At 51.1% G+C, this 26428-nt stretch overlaps 1 protein-coding gene across 22 annotated transcripts in view; it reads right to left on the bottom strand.

Annotated features, from left to right (window-relative positions):
- The window catches only part of Map4k4 (mitogen-activated protein kinase kinase kinase kinase 4), a 120536-nt gene that overhangs the window by 8566 nt on the left and 85542 nt on the right, over positions 1 to 26428 (bottom strand). The window contains exons 11-25 of one of the 22 annotated variants that reach the window (XM_055607403.1): positions 21904 to 21976; positions 20440 to 20650; positions 17711 to 17872; positions 14906 to 14992; positions 14167 to 14385; positions 13417 to 13578; positions 11197 to 11430; positions 10340 to 10446; positions 8985 to 9136; positions 8356 to 8453; positions 5813 to 5988; positions 5297 to 5417; positions 4246 to 4437; positions 2063 to 2180; positions 1589 to 1759 (exon numbers count right to left, since the gene is read on the bottom strand). In XM_055607403.1, the coding sequence (XP_055463378.1) occupies positions 1589 to 1759; positions 2063 to 2180; positions 4246 to 4437; positions 5297 to 5417; positions 5813 to 5988; positions 8356 to 8453; positions 8985 to 9136; positions 10340 to 10446; positions 11197 to 11430; positions 13417 to 13578; positions 14167 to 14385; positions 14906 to 14992; positions 17711 to 17872; positions 20440 to 20650; positions 21904 to 21976 (2283 nt within the window). The remainder of the gene's footprint in view (positions 1 to 1588; positions 1760 to 2062; positions 2181 to 4245; positions 4438 to 5296; positions 5418 to 5812; positions 5989 to 8355; positions 8454 to 8984; positions 9137 to 10339; positions 10447 to 11196; positions 11431 to 13416; positions 13579 to 14166; positions 14386 to 14905; positions 14993 to 17710; positions 17873 to 20439; positions 20651 to 21903; positions 21977 to 26428) is intronic. The other 21 variants (XM_055607411.1, XM_055607415.1, XM_055607420.1 and 18 more) reach the window with 21 other exon arrangements.

Below are 26428 nucleotides of genomic sequence, written 5' to 3'. Positions count from 1 at the left end.
CTCGCAGCTGGGGCAGCCACACACACACTGGCTCGCAGCTGGGGCAGACGAGCAGCACTTCACCAAGCGGCACAGAACTCACACCACGAGCCACACAACCTGTCCTCCACGCCGCTGCTTGCCGGCATCTGACCACAGCGAGAAAGCAACACAGCAACAGTGCTCACAGAGGAAGGCACAGAAAACGGCCCACTGGCTGCTGGGACACTGGAGGAACAGCACGATCCTGAGACTATGCGCAAGAGTAACTTTTCTGGATAAAATGATGCCCTTTGCCAGGCATTTATTACCAACTCGAGCACAACTACACATTTCCCACAATCTCTACAGCTAATGATACAATATAACACAGACAACCACCGTAAAATCTCCCAATCCGAACAAACGACAGTCTACTCTCTGAGCAGCCGGCCCCTGCTGAGCGACAGCAGTGTGCCAGGCATACCTCTGTGCCGGCTCCTGTGGTACGGTGCCCACAATCCCTGAAACATTCCATTTTAGCTTTATCTAGACCAGCGGGTCTCAACCTTCCTAATGCTGTAATACAGCTTTAATACAGCTCCTCAAGTTTTGGTGACCCCCAACCACAAAATAATTTTTTGTTGCGTCATACTTTTTATTTTGCTACTGTTATGAATTGTGATGTAAATATCCGTCTTCTGATGGTCTTTGGTCGAGACCCCTGCTAAAGGGTCCTCTAACCCCCAAAGGGGCCATGATCTATAGGTTGAAAACTGCTGATTTAGAGTTAACACCAAAGTCCATACTGCATGAGCTTTAGAGCAGTCATGTCAAAGGCAAGAATCCTGACCCCAAGGACGCAGGTGGGACTGCTGTGAGTGTGGGCGGCTCTTCAAGAGACCTCGGTGGAGGGCTGGACAGGAGCTCAGGAGCCTGGCAGAGGGAAGGGGGGGCCCAGTGGGCACGAACAGGAGCTGGGGCACTGTACAGGTCTCAAGATGAAAGCCGAGCCCTGCGTCAATCTGGGTTGTCTCTCCCGAAATGGAGAGAAGGAGCACGGAAGTCTGAGATGTGGGAAGGAGGATGGGCAAATTACTACCTACTGCAGGTGACGCAGTGGCCCAGCTGCTCAAGAAGCAAACCTGGGAAACCCGAGACGTCACCATCCGCATGCACAGGGTCAAGGAAGGAAGGGACTGTGCTGGGCAGAAGCAGGACATGCTAACAGCAGGACAGACTGTGGGCCTAGATGCCAGGCAAGGGCGGGTGGGGCTGGCAGAGAGCTGACTTTGAGGAGGCCGACGTGAGCGCACAGCAGCGCTGCTATGGCTCCGCAAACACACATGTAAGCGCAGGCAGGCTGCCAGTCCCCCTGTGGCTGCTCGTGAGCACCTCATCTGCAAACTGGCCACGTCCCAGCAAAAGGTGCACACACTGAAACACCGTTCTCATGTCGCATCCTCTCACTGTTCAACTCTCTGTGGAGAAACGGGGATGGTCCATTCTTCCCAACGTCCTACTGCTGAAATGACCGCAGCAGCAAGCGTGGGTCAGCAGAGCTGCAGGTGCAGGAATCAAACAGGAAGGGATGTTCCCAATGGCGACACCAGTCTTCAGAGATACCTACCCCATAAGGCAGCACACAGTATCTCCGAGTTAAACCTCTTCTTGTATTTACGGATCTCGGGGGTATCACTCTGTGGCCTAGTGTTGGTGGGGTTCACATTGACCACTGAGCCTTTCCGAGTAGGGTCTTGCCTTATGGCTTCTGGCCTCATTCCATCGCAGGAAAAGCCCACTGAAACAGAGTGTTTGGGGCGTTACCGTCGGCTCACACTGCTCACTGCCTCGCCCCCCAGTGTGCCCAGATAAACATTCACGTGCTGCAACTGATACTTCCTCAAAGAGAAGGCCTCGGAGCGATATGACATGGAAAAGGACACTGAGCATGAGGCTTGCTGCTGAGCGGGCAATGGGGGTGGGATGGGCTTCCTAGCGAGGTCTGCGTCAGGAGCTACCCTGCCTACGGCCCTGGCCCTCGGGAGCTGCGCCAGGGACCAGGCCTGTCTGCTGCTGCTGTCCTGGCTGCGGCAGTACTTACCCACGGAGGTAACTGTCGTCCCACCAGATGGAGAAATCTGTAGTAACCTGGGGTCTATAAAAGGTGTAAAGGAGGAGGAAGATTTGTGTTTCTGGAGTGTGCTACTAGCGGACTGAGTCTGAAATGTAAATTTCAATTTCATTAATATGAGAGACATTCAAAAGGTGAACATTAAAGACTATTTCCATCCACTTATACACAGCACCATTCCCCAACCCGCTCTTCTGCATTGCTCCCAAAGGCCCAGCAGACCTCTCGAGTGTCGACCCTCTTCCTGGGGCGCACGCCTGGGGCAGGGATGCCGCAACCTCACAGGAGCCCCGCTCCCTGACCAGACTCTACAGGAAGTGGAAACTCTCAAACGGAGTTCTTAAAAAATTTAAAGTTTTTAAAACTTAAAAATTCTTAGTATCCATTCATTACTTTATGAATTTATTTCTTACACTAAAAACTAATGAAGGAGCAGCCTACTGTCTACTATGGCAATTAGCGAGAGAGCCACTGTCTGCCGTGCACAGGAAAGGTGCTGTGCTCTACCGTGAGCGACTACTGGTGTGATCTACTGTCCACTGTGATGGACAACGTCGTTATGACCTCCCACCCACTGGGACACACGGTCAGTGTGACCCAGCGTCTACGGTGACAGACTATGGGCAAACGCTTTTTTTGCTACGTGTTTGACACTGAGCCTCTTGCAGAACGCTACAGAAGGCTTGGCTAAGGTTGCTGAACGGTGCATCACCCTTCTGTCCGCACCAGACAACAGGGAGCATTAGTAAACACACAAACAACAGCAGGCATGACCTCTGAGCGCTTCGGAGCACTGGTATGACTAATGTAACTTAAAACCAAAAACTGAAACAAACCAACAAACAAGCTCACAGAGGGAGTGAAACGAGTTGTTAAGTGGAAATGTAATGATGATTAAAACCAAACAGAAAAACTTGCCAGTTTAGTAGGTTACAGGTTAGGGTAAGATGGAACGCATGTGAGATTTGAACAAGAGGTGCAAGCACAGACCTCCGGGACACAGCACATCTGATCAAGTGCCTTTTCCTCTATCACTTCCTCTGGGGGTGAGGGTACCTGAAAGTCGCCGTGCCCCACTGCCCATGCCATCCTAAGCTTTCCCCTCTGACACATCTGCCATCTCGGGCTTCTTGCCCTGCCCATCGGTTAGTGGCCAGGCCAAACGATGGCCGATCTGAGGCCGGACAACGCTGCTGGCATTTTCCAACGAGGGAGCCGAAGCACTGCTGCTGTCCAGCAGTGTTAAGCGTGACCTTGACCAGACTGGAGGAAACTACAGGTCTGCTTGGACCGTTCTCGACTGTCACGCAAACGGCCTTGTTAAGGCCCCACGCCTGCGAAATCAAGGACCTTGTATAATTCAGGTGTTCACGGTGGGCTCTGTCACCACGCTTGGGCATGATCTAGTCAAAGAACGAAGACTCACCCACCCGGCACCCAGACTGAGCACCATCGCATGCCACGAACTCACGGGACTTCCTCCACAAGACTTTAAAAGCTAGCTGAGGCTCGTGTCCTTGCTAAGCATCCTTGTCCTAGGTCCTTCCCCGAAGCACCTGACCTCTTAAACCCTGAGTGCATGTACATGCCAAGAAAAGATCCCTATAAAAGGGTCGGTGAAAACCAAAGTTGCCAACCAACAACCAGCCCCTCCCCAAAATAAACACATGAAAATCAGTAACCAAAATCAATCAATGCCTATCTGTAGGAGAGTCTCACACAAGACAAGGAGTTTGTGTGGGTAAGGCCAAATCTACGCAGCCACATTCCCCTGTGTTTTATATACTGGATAAAAAAGAACAAAGAGGCAAATTCCACAGATGACTACAAGGAGTTCATGCCAAATATGTAATGGATCTGAAAACACAGCAATCATTTTATTTACTTAAAAAATAAACAGTAAAGCAAGCCATGCAACTCTACTTTATCTAGAAAAAGTAAACAGTGAACTGGCAAGTTTGGGGGCTCAATCCAGCTAAGGTTAGGATCTGTATGCAGAGCTGAACATGTTACTAGGGATTGGAAGGGCGGATGACAGAGAAGCAGGGAGGAGGGAAGGGGACAGGGTTTCTGGGAAGGGTGTCTTCGCAAACTAGCTCCTAGGCAGTGCTGGTCTAACCCAGGAAAGCGGCCAGCTGTGGTGTGCGACATACCTCATTAGCAGTGAGCTTGTCCTGGGGTGTCTGTGGGGACATGGTGGGTGTCGGCTGGCTGGAGGATGGGGAGGAGGAGGTGGAGGAGGTGGAGGAGGAATGGCTTTGCTGTAAGAGATCTGGCAAGAGGTGAATGCGCCCCGCAAAGCCATTGCTCTCATGATGGCTGGCACGCTTTTGATCAACTGTACTCTGTAGAAAAAACAGGCACACTGGTCTCGCTCAAGCGCTGCTGACGTTGTGACAGCCCTAGAGATAACTGCTTTGGTCAAGGTGCGGTGGGACTTCTCAACCTGTGTTAAGTTACCAAGGAAAATCCAAGGCAATTAGCCAGAACTGCTCCAACTCCCTTGCCAAACGCCCAATAAGAGCCGACTGAACTAAAGCAGCTCACTGGGGACCACCCAGGGTAGGCAGCATTTGCAGCAGACCATCTGGGGAAGAGCTTGCCCTTGCCTCCTCTGCGAGTATGTCTAAGCTACTTCCAGCAAGTGCCCTGTGCTCGCTCTGCAGCCTGGCTGGCCCTCGCTCTCCCTGCTTCCATCCAAATACACTGCTGTGGCCTGAAAGCCACAGGGGGCGGAACCCCAGAGCCTGAGAAGGCCTGTGCGACTTCAATGAGAAACCTAAGCTACGAGTGAACAGACAATTCTGTCACGCAGACAGAGTCCACCTTGCATCACAGACAGAGGTGGTCGTTGTGGCCCCCGGGAGGCCTGCTCAGCCTCTCGATGCACCCCATGAGCGTCGCCTTCACTCAGGGACACCATGGGGCTTCTCTAGCACTCCAACACAGACCGGGAGACTCAGCATGGTGCTTGGATGAAGGCTGCCACAGGCATGCAGGGGCGGAGTGTAGGGTGCCGGCTAGCGGCCACCTTGGAGGCATGCAGCACACACGACCTCCCTAGCCCAGGACGCGCTACCCTGAGAGCCGTGTTAACGTGAACACAGATGGTGATGTAGAGATAGCATGAGTGAGTGAATGAGCAAGTGGGTTAATGACACAGGAGAAGCTCAGCCTAACACAAGGAAGGAGAGACACGGGTACCTGGCGGACGATCAGCGTGCCCTCCTTGGACGGGGTCATGGCCGGCTCACTCTCCAGGTCATCATGAACGATCATGGTTTTCACAGATTCTGTTTCACCGTTGCTCAGATTCAGAGACGACCTGAAGAGACAACGCCCACCAGTCAAGGCTGTGGGCCGAGCCACGTGACCTTCTCGGCTGACAGATGAGCAGAAGCACCGGGCACAGGGCAGCAGGAGCCTGGCTTTCTCCCCACTCCGGGCTCCTCGAAGCTCACGTTCAGGCAGAACGTTAGAACGGGCACTTATTTCTAACTAACTTCCCCTTCACTGTTCCCATAAAAGAAAACTTCGGAGGTTTTGTGGGGAGGCAGTGACGTGTGCACACGTGTGTGTGTGTGTGTGTGTGTGTGTGTGTGTGTGTGCGCGCGCGTGTGAAAGCTATGTGCCACCGAGTCCACGAAAGCTACATGAGACTTGTGCAGCGGACAGTGGGCTCAGGGGGAGGGCGCGTGTGCTAGCACAGCGGGCACTGACGCTGCTCGGGTGTCCTCCGGGCCTGAGGTGGAGTCCTCGGCGCCCTCCTGCTCCCCGTCCTCCTCCTCCTCGTCCGTGGTCCCAGACTCCTCACTGGAGGACGAGTAGTCGGTCACTTTGTGCGGTGGCCGCACGTCCTCCACCGCCCGGAGCTCTTTGGCCAACGCAGTCAAGTCCTAGACACAGGATGGGAGAGGGTTAGTGAGGAGGAGAGTGGGGACACAGGACACAGGACACAGGATGGAGGGTTAGTGAGGAGGAGAGTGGGGACACAGGTGACAGGACAAAGGATGGAGGGTTAGTGAGGAGGAGAGTGGGGACACAGGCGACAGGATGGAGGGTTAGTGAGGAGGAGAGTGGGGACACAGGTGACAGGACACAGGATGGGAGGGTTAGTGAGGAGGACAGTGGGGACACAGGTGACAGGACACAGGATGGAGGGTTAGTGAGGAGGACAGTGGGGACACAGGATGGAGGGTTAGTGAGGAGGACAGTGGGGACACAGGTGACAGGACACAGGATGGAGGGTTAGTGAGGAAGACAGTGGAGACACAGGACACAGGATGGAGGGTTAGTGAGGAGGACAGTGGGGACACAGGACACAGGATGGAGGGTTAGGGAAGACGGATAGTGGGGACAAACAGGTGACGCGCTTTCCAGGCACAGCCAGTAGGCAGCCAGGTCCTCGTCAGACAGAAGGGGGCTCTGCGGAGCCTGACATCCATATGAAGGGGTGTGCATGGTTTTCAACAGGAAGAAAGAGGCAGAGAAAATTCTAATCCCACAGCACAGCCTAGGCTCTGCAGTGAAGGCGTGACTGCGGCCTTTCTCCTCAGGAAGGCATTCGGGGCACTGTCCCCTGGCTGCACAGACCTCAGGTAACACATTCCACGAAGCGCCCAAGCCTGCAGGACAGCAGACTGCTGCACACAGCCACCCTCACCGGCCTACGCGCAGCTGGCGCCTGCCTAGGTCAGGGACATGTGCAGTAGGAAAGCCCGTTACACGTGCCATGGGGACGACCACTGGCCTTCCTCCACACCTACCCACGCTCCCAAGAACACGGCCAGTGAGCGTGGATGTGAGAGGGACTTACTGCAGACGGGCTTCACTTTTCGCTACTCTTCTGAGACACTTTAAGATTCTTATCAACCTGCTAAGTCTACTCAGTTATGACAGCTCACTCCTCCCATTTACGTGTTAAGTCCAAATGCGCTGCTCTACTTGGGAGTTTTATTTAAAAACAACAGTATTTAAAAACCATCTATACAGGCTGGAGAGACGGCTCAGCGGTTAAGAGCACGGGCTGCCCTTCCAGAGGTCCGGAGTCCAATTCCCAGCACCCACAGGGCGGCTCCCAAGCGTCTGTAGTGAGACCTGGTGCCCTCTTCTGGTGAGCACGCACAACACTGTACACACAGTAAATAAATCTAAAAAATTAAAAACCAACAGATAACGGTTTCTCCCTTTCTACTTAGTTCTCTTCTTTCACGCGGTTAAGAATGTTTTTAATCTCTGACCCTGGGCCTCTGAGTTATCAGGGAGCGAGTTTGAACCCACAATGTTCTGTCAACTTCTGGCAAAGCAACAGCTGTAAAACAGCTGTTCAGCAGAGCTAAGTCTGAAACAACGAATATCTGCTTCAATAGCTGACTATCACTAAAGTTGAGCTTGTAAGGCTAGAAAATAGTAAGAAGGCAAGCTGAAGGCAGAGTTCACGTCTGAGCAGAGCTGGAAGGCAGAGAGAGTGCTGCGGAAGCAGCTGGGCCTGTCAGAGGCTGGGCTTACCACTTCACCCTGCGGGGCGCGGTTTCACCAAGGCAGAGAAGAGGCCATCATCGGTGACGAGAGAGGGAGCAGGCAGCAGGAGGGGGGGAGAAGTCCAGAAATCAGTTAAAGCCGGAATCTACAACAGCAACAGGCTGAAAATTCCACACCCACCCACAGTCACGTGACTAGCCAGTACAGTAGGGGCAGGGAGGCAGGGGCAGCAGCCACCATTCCAGAGACCAAAAGCATTCCAGCAACAGGAGGCTTCGAGAGGCCGATTTATAAAAATGTATCCTGAAAACATACTGTAAATGCCAAACTCATCAAGGATGGCCAATGTCAAGCAGTAACTGTGTGTGTTTGTGTGTGTGTGTGTGTGTGTGTGTGTGTGTTGGGGCTTGTAGCTCCTAACTAGTATTACTATAAGGTGCTTGCTTCCTCAAAGAATGTTATTCAAATAAAACTACATTTTCTTCTGTTCTTCTCTGTAATGCTCACTGAACACTACTTGTAAGGCTGAAGCAGACAACAAAAGCGGCCCTACTAAGAACATCAGAAGTTAAGATGTCTCAGGAACACCCGCAAGGGCAGCCTGGCACAGGACATGCTTCCCCATAAACACTGCGGGAGTCTCAGCCTCCTTCTCTTCTTCTTCCTAGAGACTGAGCGTGCCCTCCCACAGGCAGCCACATACCCCAGCCCTGTAAGCCTACTCTGAACACAGAGGTTCCACTCAGGCTTAAAATGGCACCAGCTGATTTTACAGTCCTTACAGCAGGCTTGAGGGGTCGGAATACTTCTTTTTTCTCTTCAGGCTTTTTGGCTACATTTTCAAGGCGCTGGGACGGCGAGCCTTCAGACTTGGATGACGCTGTCAGGTTCAGAAGAGACAGAAAAGGCAGAAACACATGGATACACGCGTGTCATAAGCTGTCCTGCACGCACCCCCACCCCCCCCCGCTACCGAAGCTTCCCGTTTCCCCCTTCTGACTTCCGTTGACCCCACCCATAGCAAGGTCCCCAAGGAGTCTGAACTCCAGGCAAAAGCGGGGGACATGGCAGCCTTTGTGAAGTCTCACTTAAAATTCCACATCTACCTACTGTGCGTTCCCACGTGCTGAGAGGAACTAAAGGGAGTTCCAACTCCTGTCATCAACAGAGCACACCGCCTGGGGCACAGGCAGCAGACCTCAAACCGAAATCGAGGTGTTCAAATCCCAGCTCAGGCATTTAGGCCTCTGCTGCCCTGGAAATCCAGCTTTCCGAGTAAAGTCACCCTCAGCCATCTACGTCAAAACACCACTTTGTGACATGCCAGCTCCGGTCTCACACATGAGCTATCCTAACTGCTCACTACAGCCATGTCTGTTCCCACAGAGAGTGTGCAGGAGAGGCAGCCTACATCTCACTCTGAAGCGTTCACCGGAGCCGCTCTGGGAGCCAGGATGGGAGCCGGGCTGGGATCCTGAGTTGCTGGACCCTGAGGAGCTGCCGCTGCCTGGCCGAGGGACCAGCTTTTCCACTCTCTCCCACAGGAGCCGGGGCTCAATACTGCTGTTAGAAAAGAGGACGAACAGTGTCAGCCCACTGCAGTGTGGCATAAACAGGTGTGTGATGTGGACGTCGGGGAGGAGAGAGGCCTGCAGACAGTAGTTAATGCACAGTGCACCGCACACTGTGAAGGCTCAGCATCTGGACATCCGAAACTGGAAGGCGTTAGGTGGTATCTTCCTTCGAAAGCATGTGAAATCCGTGTTTCACAGGAAAGGCTATGTGGCTGTTCACAACTACAAATATTTCCATCCTGTCTAGAGAGTTCTGGTTAGAAATAATTACCCAGAAAATGCTGTGTCTCTAGGCTGACCTCACTCACCATCATTCCATGGCTCTGAATGCCCATGGCGCATCCGTTTGAGCTGAGGAAGCAGAGCTGGGAGGCTTCCCTGCCGAGGTCAGACCACAGCGCACCTATGCTCGGGTCCATGCGCTGGACACCGTCAAGGGAGGACAGCGGCGCCCTTGCCTGCAGGCCCTGGGTCATCATCAAGCTGGCCACCGTAACTGCACCAAGTTGCCCACACAGCGGGTCAGTGACGACCGAACGCTTGACAGTGCTCATCTCAGGGCAACGGCGAGAGACTATGCTTTTCAGGAAGCTAAACATGCAGCACACGCCACGTGAGCAAACGTCAGAGCCTCGAACTAACCACGTGACTGAGCCCTGGAAACATGGCTGTAACCACCAAGGAGGTGACGTGTTAATTTTATTTCATTTTAATTAGGTTGAATTCATACCGCCAACCGCGTCAGCCACAGCCCCTGACCCTCGGCCAGGACGCCATCGGCCAGCTTAGAGACCACTGCACACTGCTGTGTAACACTGACTTCGTCATGATTCTTTCACACCAGTCCAAACCCTCACCATTTCCTTCAGACTGAAAAACTCTCAAATCACAAGTTTCTCAGGGCCTGTTCCCAATCCTCCCTCCTCTGTTTCACAGACAAAAGTACTTTCATTTTATAACTGCTACAGCACACACCAGGATTCAAACCTTTTCACTACTGATCAATTTGCTGCTGCTGCTGCTGCTGCTGCGTGCGTGTGTGTGTGTGTGTGCGCACGCCTATGCGAAACAGATCGTGTCTTCTGTCTAGAACCTCGGTGTTGAAAGGGGCACATTCATAAACACAGACAGAGGCTGGCTCTCTACGAGACGGCCACGCAGAGCACACTTCTTCCTGTCACTTTTCCCGTACCTGGTAGAGTTTCTCTGTCCTGCTTGGCTATTCTGCTGTCCACTGCCCTGCAGTGGGGAATCCCGACGGGACAGGACGGGGGAGCGGGACGTTGTTCTCACGGGAACCTGCAGGCAGGGAACAGCAGTTAGGACTGACCGGGATGAACAGTGCTGTCCTCTGCACACACACTCGAACACAGTCCTCCTTAGGCGGACAAACCGACCGTCAACCCCGGCCCCCCTGCTCCTGTCCACAGCCTGGACATCTCTATAGTCCTGCCACGCTGCTGTGACGTTTGCACTGAAGCCGCAGGGAACACACAACAGCACTTTGCTGAGATGATGTGAGAGTCAAGCAAATAAGCTCAAAGAGATCAAACAATGGTCCTTAAACAGATTAGCAGAAAGCAAAGACTGGCAAAGGAGCAAGAAAATATTCAGAGGAAGCAAATTCCAGGTGGAGGGGAAAAATATACTAAAATGTGCCTTTTAATCTCCTTGTGCTATTTACTAAGAAACAGCTTTAAAATTTTTTTTAAAAAAGTTTTCTTGTTCATTTTTTCCTCGTAAGATTTTTTTCTGAAGTCCTTGACGTTATACACAATGATGGATAGCTTCCAGATAAATTTACAATTCTATTTATTTTAGGAAGCATGTTGCTTGTAACTTTTCCCTTAAATGTTTCTTACTGAATTACGTTTAAAAACAGGTAACAATAAAAATCTAATCGACACTGGGTGAGGGTGACCGTGTAGGTATGGGACACTGTCCCTCCACAGTGCCTTTGAGATTCTGTTGTGACATCACTGCTCCCATCATCACAGCAAACAGTTGGAATAAAGAGAAACAGCAGGGCGCTGTCTGTCTGCTCCTTACCCTTGGAGGCACCTCGTCAGTGTCTGATCTAGACCACGCCTTTTGGGTGGGGTCGGGTCCCTCTGACTTAGAGTCAGAGCTCTGACTGAGCGCCTCACTGCGGGAGGGCGGGCATGGGTCCTGAGAACGAAGATGGTGGTGTGCGAATTTGGGAGGAGAAGGGTCACTGAAGGAATGGGACCTCGACACAGGGGAAACATTGTTCTTGAGAGATGCCAGGTGGGACCACTGGACCTTACAAGAGAACAAAACACACGACATTCAATGCCTTCTGCGCACAGCCAGCTTTTCTGGCCAGCACTACATCCCAAACAGGAGTGAGCAGGAGTGGATGTGAATCAGGGCGGCACGGCGCCCGGCACGGAGCCCAGCACGGAGCCTGGTTCCGCCCTGATGGAGAGGCGAGAAGGAACAATGCACACTCAGAGGAAACAGTGAACAGGAGCACTTACAGACCCGAGAGGAGAGCGTCCGCACAGAGAGAGGCGGGACCCGCAGGACGGGAAAGTGCCACACGGCCGACCTCCCCAGCCCCAATGAGAACGCGGCGGGGAGCAGGCCACATCAGTGATGATGCACACGCTCCTCCTATGCCAAGACTGTAGCAGAGCAACTTCTCAAATTTACCTGCTTTTTAAAAATTTCCTCCCATGTTCAAAATGTTCAAAACCTAGGTGAATTTATACTACTTCTATGAGTTATGAAAAAAAGTAGGATTAAAACTTCTTTAGCAAAATGTCCAGTCCCAAGATACCCTGGACTGAGCAGCCAGAACTCAGAATTCAAGAATGTGACTATATGCCAGCTGCTTTAAAAGCTACTCAGAAATCTACACAGTATCTTCAGCAAGCACTGTCGCTGTCACAGAACAACCAACAGGACAGCTGTGGCAGCTCTAGCTCCCACAAGGCCTCCCTTGCTGGCTTCTGCAGGCAGAACCAGTCCCTGCCGGCGGCTACACCATGGTGCGCAGGCCCTGTGGCTCACAGTGGAGCCAGAGAACCTAGCTTTGGTACAGCCTCATACTACTGAAACGTTTTAAGTATTCACTGTGAAAACAGAAATGAACGTGTCACACAACAGCAGTAAGAGGGACTCAGCGTTAGGAGCCACATGGGTGTGTCCTCAAGAACTCGGCCTGGAGCGCTCCTGGTAGGGGAGGGGAAGAGCAGGATGGCTTCTGAACCAACCCGCATCAATAGCGTGGGAGCTTAACCCAGGGGCTCCCGGGGTCTCTGCTGCTCAGGTCAGTTTACCCTTGGGCTGGGTCCAGCTTCAGGACAGATGGCTCCTGTGCATCTCGGGAGAAGCGCAGCACGGAGCTGAGGAGCAGGGCAGCCTCTTACACAGCATCTCTCTCACGCTACTGTCTTCTTCTTTTACTCTCTGAGGCTCTCTGCTGCACTACACAATGCCCGCCTCACACAGTGGGCCTCAGATCTGCCTGTCTAAACCCTGCGCCACAGCCGCTGACTACCCAGGAGGCTTTGCGACTGCAAAGCACACCCAAATTCTCGGGTGAGTACAATGTGCAGGGCAAACACCAGTGCCAAGCACAGGTTGCTCAGGGGTATGTCTCAGGCCATCTGCACTACAGAGCAGCCTCTTGAGGGAGAGCGCCAGAAACGGTGTTTGGGCCCGAGATGCAGGCTCAGCCTTCCTGTCCTGTACTTTCCTTTCCAGAGAACACGGCAGCTTCTGTCCCGAGCACTCAGACAAGGCAGAGTAAGGAAAGGCTGTAACCTCTGTCCTGACCTCCTACAGGAGATCAATATTCAACCCATTGGCCATAACCTGTTTCCAATCTTGACACGGGTGAGACTCTGATTAAGTTTTTCTTTCCATAGAAAAATCTACTGAGTCAGCCAAATAAGCAGAATCGTGTGTGAAACTGCACGGGGGGCCTCTGAGGGTCTTCAGCCGCGCACCACAAAGGTAGCAACCCACTGTAAAGAGTGTGGGAGAAAGGGCCCCGGCTCTCTTCTGATGCGCTTACACAGTAAAATCAACTTCCTAAAAGCCTAATCAAAAAATCTGTGCAAGAAGGAGGGATTTCCCTATTGAGTTAAGGAGGGGGAAATGAGATTGCTGCCTGGCAGCACGCTAATGGGTCGAAGGGAAAATCTTAAAAAGACCGACCCCAGCCCTCCTCTCTTCCAGCTGTGGCGGTGGTAAGTGTGGCGCCGGGCCGCCCCGCACAGCGAAGGCTGCGGCTGCTACCTGGGGCTCCGCTGGTCTCTGCAGGGCGGGGTGCACAGACTCGGAGTTGCCGCTGGAGAAAGACTCTGACCGGGACGGCGCTGGCGGCTCCGCTCCTCTGCCTGTCTGCTTAGACTGGGCCTCGGGGGAGCTGTGGTTAGTCTTTCTAAATCTATCTTCCACCTGCAGCAGAGAGTTAGAAGACACGCTCCATGTCAGTAGGGGGGGGAGAGACGAGAGGAAAAGCAGGACAAGCAGGAGAGATCTGTTTTCTTCAGCTGTGAGACAGAGCTGGACAGTGGTGCTGGAGCAGGGCTAAGGTTTGCTCCGTGACTCTAATGTCTGCTCCCTGCTTCTCCTCCCTGAAGGTGAGCACACGGGAAGGACCTGCAGGCCAGCCACACCCTTCTGCCAAGCCCGAACGGGAGCAGGAGGCTGCTGGCTACCCTCACCCTCTGGTGATCTAAGCACCAACTAAGCCGTAAAAAATCCGGTGAAAGCCTACCTCCTCCTCACACGAGCTCTAGGCCAGACCAACATTTCTCCCACTCACTCGCTAGAGAATATGGCACCAAGCATTCTTTCTGCGTGGCTCCCTTTCCAATTCCTCTAATACTTGCTAACGGAGGCATCCGTGTGGAAAACGGAGGTGAGCCACTGGCTGGCACCAAGGTCCAGCCTGGCGCTCACGGTACAGTGCTCAACAGTCACGAGGGAACGTCCCAGAGCTCTCTCAGGACCAGAATATAGGCAGTAAGTGAAAGCAGGTACCTCGCGCGCTCTGTCAGCAGGGTCGTAGTGAGGAGGCCTGGGCTCTGGAGCATGGTAGCTGGCTTTGCTCCTGTCCGGCTGTGGCTGCGGCGGCTGCTGCTGCGGCTGCGGCCTCCTGTGGTCGTGCTGTAGAGACAGGAGATATGCTTGTTCTTGTTGCAACTGCCTCTGGAGCCTCTCTGCCTGCCGGTGCTCCTCCATCTCCCGCCAGCGGCACTCCTTGGAGAGGGAGAGGGCAACACTGAATCTGGGGCTGTGGCGAGCTCAGCTCTCCTCTGGAGCCCTTCTCAACTTCTGTCTTTTTTTAAACAGCGTTTTCCTCCCCTTGTGTGAGAGCCAGGCAAAATGGCTGGGTTTTAATAGCATGTTACCTGTGTAAAATGTGACAGCATTTGCTAACTGTAATTCAAGCCAACATAAGATACAGTGTAACATACACACAGACTCAGCACAAATCCTACAGTGCGCCTGACACCTTCAGCGTTTCCATCCACTGAGTGCCAAGCTCTGCCTAAGGCCTGACAGGAATCTAGCAAACAAGGAGTCAACTTCCTAGAGGGAAATAAGCACGGGCCAATTTACACTGCGCCTGGCGCCATGGCCACAAAGGAGTAGATCTTCTCCAGAACCTGGCCACCACAGCAAGCCCAAAAAGCCTTGACAGCCACCGTAGGCTGGCCAACTTTGGGGAGGGACAACCGGCCTGTGGCTAGGGAACAGGACAGAGGCGGGGCGTTACCAGTAGCATGGCCTGCTCCTGGAGCAGCTGCTGCTGAAGGATCTCCAGGTGCCGCTGCTCCTCCTCCAGCTGCCGCCTGATGTACTCCTGTCACAAGGAAATCACCCAGCGGTCAGTACACCCAGGAGGAGCATCCTTCTCCTGTGCGGGCAACCAGGAACTGCCCACAAGCCTGACCACAAGCTCGCCCAGGAGTGGGCACTGCAGCTAAAGACAACCTGCTGTTGAGGCTTCCAGTGGGGCAGAGAGGTGCGCGGAGTCAGACACACTCTGGCCTCGAACATGGTGGTGTGGGAGCACTGAGACACTCTCATCACACTCAATGCGGAAGTCTGAAGAGCATCTTCCTCCGAGGGATAGCAGGCTCCTCGGACAACTCGAGTTTATTTAGACTCAGGGATGCTGGTTAGGGAAGATCTGCTTCCAAGGCATCATCTTAAATAAGCACAGACCAGCAGCTTTTGAAAACTAAAACCCAAATCTAAGACTTCAAAACAAAAACAAACAAAAAACCCACCCAACGTGATCTGTGCTTCTGCCGATGACGCCAACGGTGCCTGGAGTGGCTGAAGGCTGAAGGGTACGGCCAGGAATCACAGCCTGGGGGAGCCGTCTACAAGTAAACCAACCAAGCTCTTGGTGGTGAGCTTGCGTGCACAGGCACACGTGGCGGGCCGATGACGCCATGACAGTGGGAGAAAAATGGCCGCTCTGCATCACGATGGGAACGGGTCATCAAAAGCGGAGTACACACCCTGACACGCTTAAAGCCCTCAGTTCAAGCTCCAGCACTGGGGAGGGGTATGTGAGAGGCGGGAGCACACTCAGCCCTGAAGTTACACACATTGTGTCTGGAGGAAGATGTCAGGAGAGCCCGCACCCAGGTCCACCAGGACAAGCCGCTGCGCGCATTTAACCTTTCACGATCTGCTTTCGCGCCCGAGAGACGGCCCGTGAGCCGCCAGGGACGCTTCTCAAGAGAACAGCATTTTATAGGACACCTTCTTTTCCAAAGGAGAACCACCACCACCACCTACCTGTCCCGGAAGGAAGCAAAGGAGGGGCATGGGAAAGCGTCCCAGGAGTTGGGTTCTGTTTCTATAGTGGCCCCATTTCAAGGCACACCCTTGAAGCAAAATGAGCCAAAGACTCGGGCTGAACAAAGTTTAAGGCAACCAACAGTTCTGCTCAGGAGACAGCAGACGGCAGAGAAACAGTGACCTGCAGACACTTCCACCCAACTGAAACCCCAAAGCCAGGTGGCTTTCGCTGGTGCCTGACACCCTGCGGTCACTCGAGGCCACCAAGTGCTCCCTGATGGACATGCAGCCTTAGCTGTCTGAGAAAGGGAGTATGAGTCCCAAGTCACTTATTTTTTGAAAAAAGAGTTAAATCCAAACTAGAAAGATACTATATTTTTTGTTGTTTCTGACTTTAAAAAATGCAAGAAAAATCGGGGAAAACCAGTGTCTACTCACAAAGATGCTGGACACACAGTGGGCACAGAGGACAGGACACTTACACGCTTACACACTTGCACAGGAATGCAACGTTTGCTTCAGCGAGTTTAACAGAGAAACGGTGCAATCAGAAAAGAAAACCGGAGTAAAACAGCCAGCTTAAGGAACCCTTAAAGGGCAGGGCACTTGCTATTCTCAATTTTTTCCAAAGTTCTTAAGATTTATGTATATTTTATGTTGTGAGTGTTGTGTCCGCATACATTTGTATACTGTATGTATGCACTGTTGGGAGAGGCCAGGAAAAGTGCACTGATCCCTGAGCTGGAGTTACACACGCCGTGAGGGGCCACGCGGTGCTGAGAACTAAGCCAGGCTCCTCCAGAAGAGCTGCTCAGCCATCGCTCACAAGATCGTGACAAGCGCCAACACCGCATTACAGGTGAAGTGTCACCAAGCTTCTCGTCACAGTCCCACGCGGTCACATGCCCAGGTGACCTGACAAGGAGCATTCACAACTTTGTAGTACTCGGGTATAAACACGATAAAAATATTAATACTTAACTACTGTAAACAGGTAGGCACCACTGTGAGAGCCAAGAGTTAGACAGCAGCAGGCAGGCGACAGCACGGAGGTGAGGCTCTGGGAAACGGGGGTGCCTGTGCACACCCAAGGTCAGACACTCACTTGAGGCCCTGGGAGAACCGAGGACAGTGGCCGGACCGCCACACGCCGAGGATAAAGTCAAGGTCTGTAAGTGCTCTAAACCGGAACTCCAGGCACTCTTCAAAGTGACCCCGTTCACTGGTGTTCTTTACTCAGAGCTCAAGACACAGAACGATCATTTCCAAGACAGGAGAGTCAAAGAAACTAAGAAAAGTTACCTTCTGCCTGCACAGTTTATGAAGTTTGCAGATAAGCTACACAAGCAATAAAACACTTTTTCATTAACTACAGAAAAATCTTCAATGCTACAAATGTGCATCTATGTGTGTGTGCGTGTGTGTGCATGCAAACTTGTACTACAGCGCTCACTCAGCCACTAGGTATTTCAACCATGTATCAGACACCTGGAGTTGAGAGCACGTGCGCCAAGCTGTGAGCGTGTATTCACACGTCTGCTGCACGGCACTCTTCAGACTCCGCTAGTTTCAAAGGGTCTCTGACCTGTGACTGTTGTTATACTTTTGGAAGAGAGGAGTCAAGTTGCTGGTGTTTCCGCTGTGTTTAGACACCTAGGCCTCTGAGTGTGCACACACACATGCCCGGGGCTGTACACACGTGTGCGTACCTCTGCCCCAGTCCGCAGCTCTCTAGGATGAGGAACCAGCGTTCCCTAGGCCTCACCTGCTCCCGCTCCACTCTCCTCTTCTCCTCCTCCGCCCGCCTCCGCTCCTCCTCCTCCTTGCGCCTGCGCTCCAGCTCCTCCAGGCGCCTCTTCTCCTCCTGCTCGCGCCTCCGCTGCTCGCGCTCCTGCTGCCTCCTGGCCTCCCGCTCTCGCCGCTGTTGCTGTAGAAGCAGAAGCATACAGTCACCGGGGCCGCCAGCCCGGCTGAGATGCGCTGCCGTGGCGAGCAGGCGCACGGCCAGTATGCCCACGCGTGCCCTGGTCACCCCATCACCGCTGCCCTGGTTCCCACGCGGGCAGCTATCACCCGTCACGCCTACTGTGCCACCTAGAGGTCAGCAAGACCTTCGGTCATGGGCATCACTAACTATCCAGGACCAAAAGTCAGACTGAAAAGAAAGAAATGAATAAAGGGTAGAGAAAAGGACAAAGAAGGCAAATATCTGAAAACTGAGAAGCATGCATGAGAAAGACAAAACAAAATCGACATTAGCAACAAACCAAACACTGCTCTTCCTGCCAGGGACACCTCACAGCAACCTGGGAGAGAACTGGGAGCTTCTATGTCCCTGCCTTTGTGTCAGAAACTAAACATTTAAAAATCTCTATCTGTCGTATCTAAGTATAATTGTCTTGAGAACCCTAAGGAGTTGGGACCTCACCCCTACTGTAGGGACAACAGACTCAGAAAAAGGAAATGACTTGAATAATGTCCCCAGCCAAAGCCTCTGCTAACTCGGCCACGCTGGCTCTAACGGCCACTCTGTGCTGCACGCCATGCCACGCCCAGTGACAGAGCAAAGTCAACATGACCTTTTATTCAATTAGTTTAAGTAATAAAACCACTAAATTTAATTAAAATATATTATCAGGAAGAAGACAAAGATAACGTCTCTGAAACACAGAAACCAGCCTCTAGGGCTGGAGAGACGGCTTAGAGGTGGAGTGCCCTGGCTGCTCTTCCAGAGGCCCCGGGCTCAGTTCCCAGCGCCCATCTATAACTCACAACCATCTATAACTCAAATCAGGGGACTGATGCCCTCTTCTGGTCATTGTGAGCATGACAGGCCCACATGGTGCACTATATACAAGCAGGTCAAACATTCATACACATAAAATTAATAAACCTTAAAAAAAAAAAAACTCAACTATCAACTGAAAGCTTTCAAAAAGCATTTTCTTCTTGGCTTCAAGTAAAACGTTTTTAGAATTTAAGTTCCATGAAGAAATGGCTATGTTTAGGTCCCTTTTCCCTCTCCACGTCTAAGTCACCTTCAGGAGAGGAACAGACAGTCCACTGCGTGTACGGGCCCCGAGGGTGGCCTTACAGAGAATAACGGAAACACTGAGGCAGCCAGTCTAACTCCCGAGGACCTGCTTCCTGAGAAACAAGATGACGGTGCCTGTCTCAGGGACTAGACGGTGGAGAGTCTGGAGCCCTGGGGAACCGGGCCACCCACCTGGGCAGTGGGCAGTGTCCCGGGACATGGTGGGCGCCTCCCGGACCGTGTGGGCCACAAACTCATCCAGCTTTCTGCTGTTCACACAGTGGTGAGAGCAGCCTCGGGAAAGATCTCACAGAGGACCGCACGTAAGCGTTTACAAGTTACGGACACTAGCGAGTTCTCTTCCTGGAGTCCTAGCTACATACCCCACCACCTCCCCCCGCGAGAGCACGGGTCCTCCGCAGAGCACATCAGCGGTGAGAGCACAGACTCCTCCACAACCTGCGCGTGTCTGTTATTAATCTAAATCCCACTGAACATGTCATTACAGCCTTTATTTTTGATGATTCCTCTGCTAGAGAAAACAAAGGTTAAAAAAACGTTTAAAACAAATAGAAACAAATGATGAAGGCGAACTTAGAGGCGTATGAAGTAGAAGGCAGTCAAGAAAAGAAAATCAAAGTCTTGATTCTCAAGGGAATTACAGGGAAATGGTACATGTTTGTGAATTAGAAATAAAATTAACCTATGAGTAACTACACTGTCAACACTAACGGCTTAAATGACCTTGGTGCGCCCTGTGCTCCCTGCCACAAACTGCAGCTAATCTTACTGACTATTCTACCTTCTGAATTTCTCTTTAAAAAAAAACAACAACATTTACGTTTGTTTGTGGGATGTGTGCAAGCACACGGGTGACGTCAGGACAGCTTGCTGGGGTTGGTCTCCACACCACCGGGGACGGGGGAGGGGAGGGGGCAGTCAAACTGGTCACCACGGGGGTGGCAAGCACCTAATCTGTGGAACCATCTCATTGGCCTCCATTTTTCTTACTCTTAAATCCACCCCAAAGGGATTGCATTTAGGGAGCGATGTTTTTCATAAGAAAAAGTCTGAGGTTTCAGAAAAATACAAAATTGGGGCACACCAGCCAAGAAATGGCAAAGGAGTTAGGTCAAGTGTAAGTGAGTCAATCTGAGCACCACAGAAGCACTCCAGCAAGCTGGTCTAGGGCTATCTTGAGGACCTGCAGTTCCGCACCAAATGCATCTAAGTGTCAGGCAGCTCCTCGGCACGCTTATCAAGAAACACATTCCCAGGGCCTCGAGGATGTGAGGCCTGCTGGTGCATGGCCACGCATCCCTCCAGAAGTGCTCTGCGGCACTGCAGCAGGCCGTGGACCTCTGGCCTCGCGTCTCCCCAACAAGCGGCCGCGTGTCCAACTGCGTACCCAGCAGATGTGGAAACGGGCGAGGAGGAGGAACCGACACGGAGCTTCCTACCTCCTCCAGCCGCCGCCTCTGCTCCTTCTGCTGCTCGATCCGCTTCTGCCGCTCAGCCAGCAGCTGCCTCTTATACTCTTCCTGCTCCCGGAGCTGCTGCTCCTGCAGAAGCTGCTGCCTGCGCAGGGCCTCAGAGCGCTCCTTGTTCTCCTGCTGCAGCCTCAGGAAATCCCGACGCAGTGTGGACTCTCCAGGCACATTGACGATGGAGCTGCGGGGAACAGGGCCATCAGGCTCTGTCACATCAGCCTCTGAGCACATGAGCAGCCTGGGCCCAGCTTCCTGAGCCCAGGCTTCAGGCAAGGTGTCCACCAGAATGACCCCGCCCCCCAGAGTGACTGCGCCCACTGCTCAGAGGCCTCGCACCTTCCTCTATCATTTATAATGTCTGAAAGCTCCGTCCTGGTGGCCAAGCATTTCTACCTGGGCCTCTCACATCAGTTCAGGCAACAGCGTAGGGCTGAGCTCACCTGTCTCACGTCACGGTCTCACGCTGGCCCTCTTCATTTTTCATGATTACAAAGAAAGGGCAGTGCTCACGGATCAGTCCTTCATTCCCTCTGGCCAGCACCAGGCCAGCTCTGCCCTCTGCCTCAATGTTTTATGATCAGGGGTGGCAGCAGGCCCTCGAGAATGGGCTCGCACAGAAACCTTGGCTCACGTCTTTCCTGCTTTGGGGACTGCTCCCCAAGCTCATATTACACGGAATCCGGAGACACAAACCATAAACTCCTCCTCCTATACACGCACTGTGCATCACACACATATCACTGGACTCCCGAAGAGCCGTTCTATCGCTCACGACATCAATTCTAACTTCTCTAAAACTTTAGATTGAAATGGACTCGATCTTCTATTTAAGTTAGTGTACGATTTTGAACTCCCATTCCCAGCACATGGCTCCCACAGGTCTCAACACGACCTTCTCTCTTGGTTTTGTTTAGTACTCAGGCATACGTGAGGCCAGGTGAAACGACAGTCAGGCAAACCCACGAAGTAAAAATGTGATTGAGTAAGTCCGCTCTTTCAACCTTTGGCCAGGCATCACTGAGATAAACCAAGAGCAGAACACACTCCGAGGGGGCCAAACGCTGGCAACCGCACTTGCACAGAGGGACACAAGGCTCCGGGAAGGAGTCTGGCACCAGAGGCCCTGCAGGACTGAACCGACGCTGCTCTGTGGCGGGACTGACTGTCCGCAGAAGACCTGGACCACTCTGCCTTCTGGAGCAAGAAATGTCAGAAGCACCATTTCCTCAGCCTCCGACGTAAAACTCGGTTACAAACAAAACCAAAACACCAGGTAAGAGCTTGGGGTGGGGAGCTGTTGACAGAAATCTGTCATGGGGGAGAAGAAAGGCAGGCAGGAAGGGGGCCAGGCCCGTCTGTGGCTAGAGGGCCTTCCAGAAGGCTGGCATCAACGGAGCTTGATCACTCATAAGGCAGCCCCGGTGGCGTCAGTACCTTGGCTCTCCTTCCTGTTCAGGCACTTCCTCCTCTTCTTCCTCACTCCCACTGTACTCATACTCGGTTTCATCTGAAAGACAAGGACAGGAGAAATGGGAGTTGATGGGTCCTGGCGGCTGCCTAAGGATGGACACACAGCATCTCGCAGGGGACACACACAAAAGCAATGCTCATGGCCCCTGCCATGCTGGGAAGTTCCCCGCTGGCCTTACCCCCACAGAAGAGCTGGTCTTTCAGCACCGGCTCATCTGTGAGAAGCTCCACACCAGGAAACAGCTCAACAGCACCAGTATATTCACACAAAACAAGCTATCATTAATGCAAGTTAAATAAAAACAGATGACACAGACGTAGATGACAGGCATAAACAGATGTCCATAGGAAGACAAATAGAGGTTTAATTACTGAACTAACCAAGGCAAGCACAATCACTTGTTTAATTACCTTCCCATTTGAGGTTCCTTGAAGGTGGCAAGGGAGAGAGCTTTGCCAGATGGAGGTAAAGGAAACATGAAGTATGCATTTTGCAGCAGTAACAGAACTATACATTCCCGAAACCTCACCGAGGAGGAGGCAGGAAGAGTATTAAAGGCTGAGGGTGCGGAGGGGCTATGGGTGCCGTCTTCTGGATGTGGCATACAGCCTTATCCATGAACTGGCTGCAGCTGCAGCTACCTGTACAAGGCTGTACAAGATCACTCAAGCCACAATCCCGGCCTGGCACAGACGGGGGAGGTGCCAGGCTTCACCCTTACTGAGAAGCTATCGGCCACCCACACTGCTGGGGAAGGGGTGGAATTTTCCCTTTGAGGTGTGGCCTCAAGCACCGGCTTAAAGGAGCTGAGATAAAATTAAAAATCAAAAGTAACTTAATCAACAAAATTATAGCAGAAAATGTCCCAAGCAGAAAAACAAATAGACATCCCAACTCAAGAGGCATTTAGAACCGAAAACAGATATGGCTAGATAAGACAATCTCCTCACATCACAGTCAAGTTCTCAAAGATGCAAAACAAAGGAGCAATGCCAAGAACCGGATGGGAAAAAGCCACTTTACAAAGGCAGAAATCTCAACAGTAGAGCCTTCATCTGCAGCGGAGAAAGCCAAGCAAGCCCTGAAAACAATGACTGACAGTTAAGCCTGATATACCTAACGAGGCTATCTTTAACAACCGATGGAGAAATAAGGACACTTCAAGACAAACACACGGGGAAAGAAAGCTTCATCCATAAGAATACTGGAAAGAATACATTTCATGGAAGAAAGAAGCAAGAGCCAGGAGCCGGGAAAAAGTCAGTCATGTGCAAACCATAAAAGCCCTAATACGAAGGGGGAGGAGCAAAGAAAAACGAATGATCTGAGCAACCGAAACACCAACAGGAAACAGGGATGCTCTCTCAGTAACAACCTTAGTGCAAACAGCATTAGCTCGCCAGCCAGCAGATGCAAGCTAACCGCTCTCTCTCAGAAATACACTTAGCTACCGAAGATGCCCAAAAACCGAGGTGGAGGCTAGAAATCAACCGACCACACAAAGGAACGTGTGCACAAGCAGACAGAGCTAGTGCTGCATCTGATACAGTAACTTTGACACAAAGTCAGAAGAATAAAGTCAAACAGTAAGAGCTAAGAAAGGAACAACTCACCAGGAACATCTAATAATTATAAAGATTCACTCATGAAACCGTGTTGTGAAAGGTGCTGACAGAATTTCACTGTGTGAGCCAATACCCATCAGGCATACGTACATAGTTCCTCCAAACTAAAACCCATAACAGATACTTTAAGGCTGAACTACACCATGAGTCAACTGAGTTTAACAATATCTACTAGTTATTCCATCTTCACACAAAATCTGATCAACACACAGACAGGTAGACAGGTAGAGGTAAGCAGACAGAAAAAGACTCCCTTTCTGCTGCCAGACCACAGTGGAACATACGTAGAAATAACTAACAGCCAAGAAACCTTGGATCCCAAACCACACACTTCTCAATGAAGCAAATGAAAAAGATGGTAATCTCCTGCCCCTCTGTGTACCGCCCAGGAGCCCGGAGAGACGCTTACTACTGTCAGTAAGATGGTAAAAATTCAGAGACCTCAGGTAAAGCTTTCGAAAAAACAAGACGCTAAAACAAATTAATAAAAATAAAGATGAAAAGCAAGTTGTTACCATAGAGCCAATGAAATCCAAAAGATCACTAGAGAATGCTTTGAAAACTTATATTCCAAAGGCTGGAAAACACAGAAGAAAGGAATTAATTTCTAAAGGCCTACAATTTACCACACTTCAATCTGTAAGACACAAGCCTTTAGCTAGGCCCTTAACAAGCCAGGAGACTGGAGCAGTGAGAAGAAGGCTTATAAAACAAAGTCCAGGACCAGACAAATGCAGCACAGGCTGTGCCAAATACTTAGAGGACCTAACACCAGAACTCTCACATTCTACCAAAAAGAACGGGAATAACTCTGCCGAACTCATTCTGTCAGGCCAAGATAACCATACCAGCAAGACTGAATAAAGATATAATAAGAACATGAAAGGCCAATTTCTCTAACGCATACTGGGTGAAAATTCTTCAACAAAATACTCAAAGACTGTATTCCAGAATGTATTAAACCAGATACCACAATCCAAACGGTTTTATCTAAGGGACACAGAGCTGCGCAAAACAAGCAATATAAGATATGATATAAATAAACTTCAGGACAGAGCTCAAGTGCAGACACGGCATTAGACAAAGTTAAATGTGTCTTCCTGAGGAGCCCGCATCACGGTACACACCCATTCCAGCATATGAGAGGCTGAGAAAGAAGCAGCACTGTGAATCTGCAAGCTTGGGCTACAGAGATGCCCACCTTCTAAAAAATACAGTCCTGAAGAAGTTAGGAACACAAACGTAAGAATACATATCTAAATAGCAAAGGTTATACACAGCAGACCTACAAATAATGCTCTACCAGATGGGGACAAGGAGCAAATCCTCTAAAGTCTAGAACTGTACACTTATTTAATATAATGTTTCAAGCCCACCCAGCTAAAATGGTAAGCCATTAGAAAAACATGTAAGAAACAAGTCAAAAGACTGTTACTCTCAGACACCACAATCCTCTCCTTAAAAACCCTACCATCAAACTCAGATCTGATAAACACTTTCGTCAACTTTCAGCATACAAAATTAGCATATAAAACCCAGTTGCTTCCCTATATATCAACAGCAACCTTACTGCAGAAGAGATAATGGCATCTAGGAATAAAGCTGGCCAAGGAAGTGAGAGGCCTTTGCAATAGAACTCTAAGTCTCCTGACAATGACACCACATGGAAAAACCTTCCCATGTTAAAGAGAAAAAGATCCAGAAACTTGCTATGTGATGGAAGACTCGAAGCAGCCAAGTGATTCTAACAGAAAGTGCACAGCTGGCCACCCACTATGCTAGAGGCACAGTGACAATGCATGGCACCGGGGGAAACAGACCCGAAGACAACGGACTAGACAGAGGGTCCAGATACACAGCCACAGCTATGGCCCCCTAAGATTTAACAAAGGTGTTAGAAGCATGTGCTGCGGGGGAAAAACAGCCTAGTCAGGCAAACAGTGGGGCCAGAGAGATGGCTCAGGTTAAGAGCATTGCCTGCTCTTCCAGGGGTCCTGAGTTCAATTCCCAGCAACCACATGGTGGCTCACAACCGTCTACAATGAGATCTGGAGCCCTCTTATGGCCTGCAGGTGTACATGCATAAGAAATCTTAAAAAAAAAAAAAAAAATGAACAAAAACTGAGAAAAATGGCTATCCAGCCACAGGCAGGAGGGTGCTAAGAGCAGGTGAGGTGTGGGAGTAATTAACAAGGCGCACACACCTGTAACTGCCAAAGAACAACTTAATCAGTGTTTACAAGTCTGTTCAAAGTGGAGCAAAGCCTTCAAATTTAAACATAAAATGCCAAGGATGCTTGAGGAAAATACTTCAGGATGCGTTCGAAAGAACTTTCTACTTGTATTCCAAAAGCACAGAAAATTACCCCAAGAATCAATGAACGGGATGACATAATTTACAAAGTTTATGTACAGCAAAGTAAAGTAGCAGCAGGACAAACAGAATATTTTTTGCCAGCTATATGTCAGATATGAATGAATGACAAACTTCTCTCAAAATATAAACTGGCCAATAGGTATCTTTAAAAGCGCTCAAAATCCTTAGCCATTACAAAAATTCAAATTAAAACTGCCCAGAGGCTCCACCTTACCCTGGTCACTCATCAGAAAGAACAAATGGTGGTGAAACTGTGGGGAAAAGAAATCTTTGCTCGCTGGTGGTGAAGCTGTAAACTGAAGCCTACTGTGAAACATGAAGGTGTCGAAAAAGCCAAATAAAAACCCCAGCGACCCCGCTCTGCAGCAGAGTCCTCAAAGGCTCTGTGTCCTCCTGCCTGTTTACATACCCATCTTTATCACTGTTCTTCTGACAATAGCAAAAAAATCCTGTCACCCTGAAAGCCCTTCAACAGACCATCAGTCA

The sequence above is a fragment of the Psammomys obesus genome, unplaced genomic scaffold (assembly GCF_907164565.1).
Source record: "Psammomys obesus unplaced genomic scaffold, mPsaObe1.curated_primary_1811, whole genome shotgun sequence".
Lineage (NCBI taxonomy): Eukaryota > Metazoa > Chordata > Mammalia > Rodentia > Muridae > Psammomys > Psammomys obesus.
The sequence above is the reverse complement of the archived record's forward strand: the minus strand, read 5'-3'. Positions and strand labels throughout refer to the sequence as shown.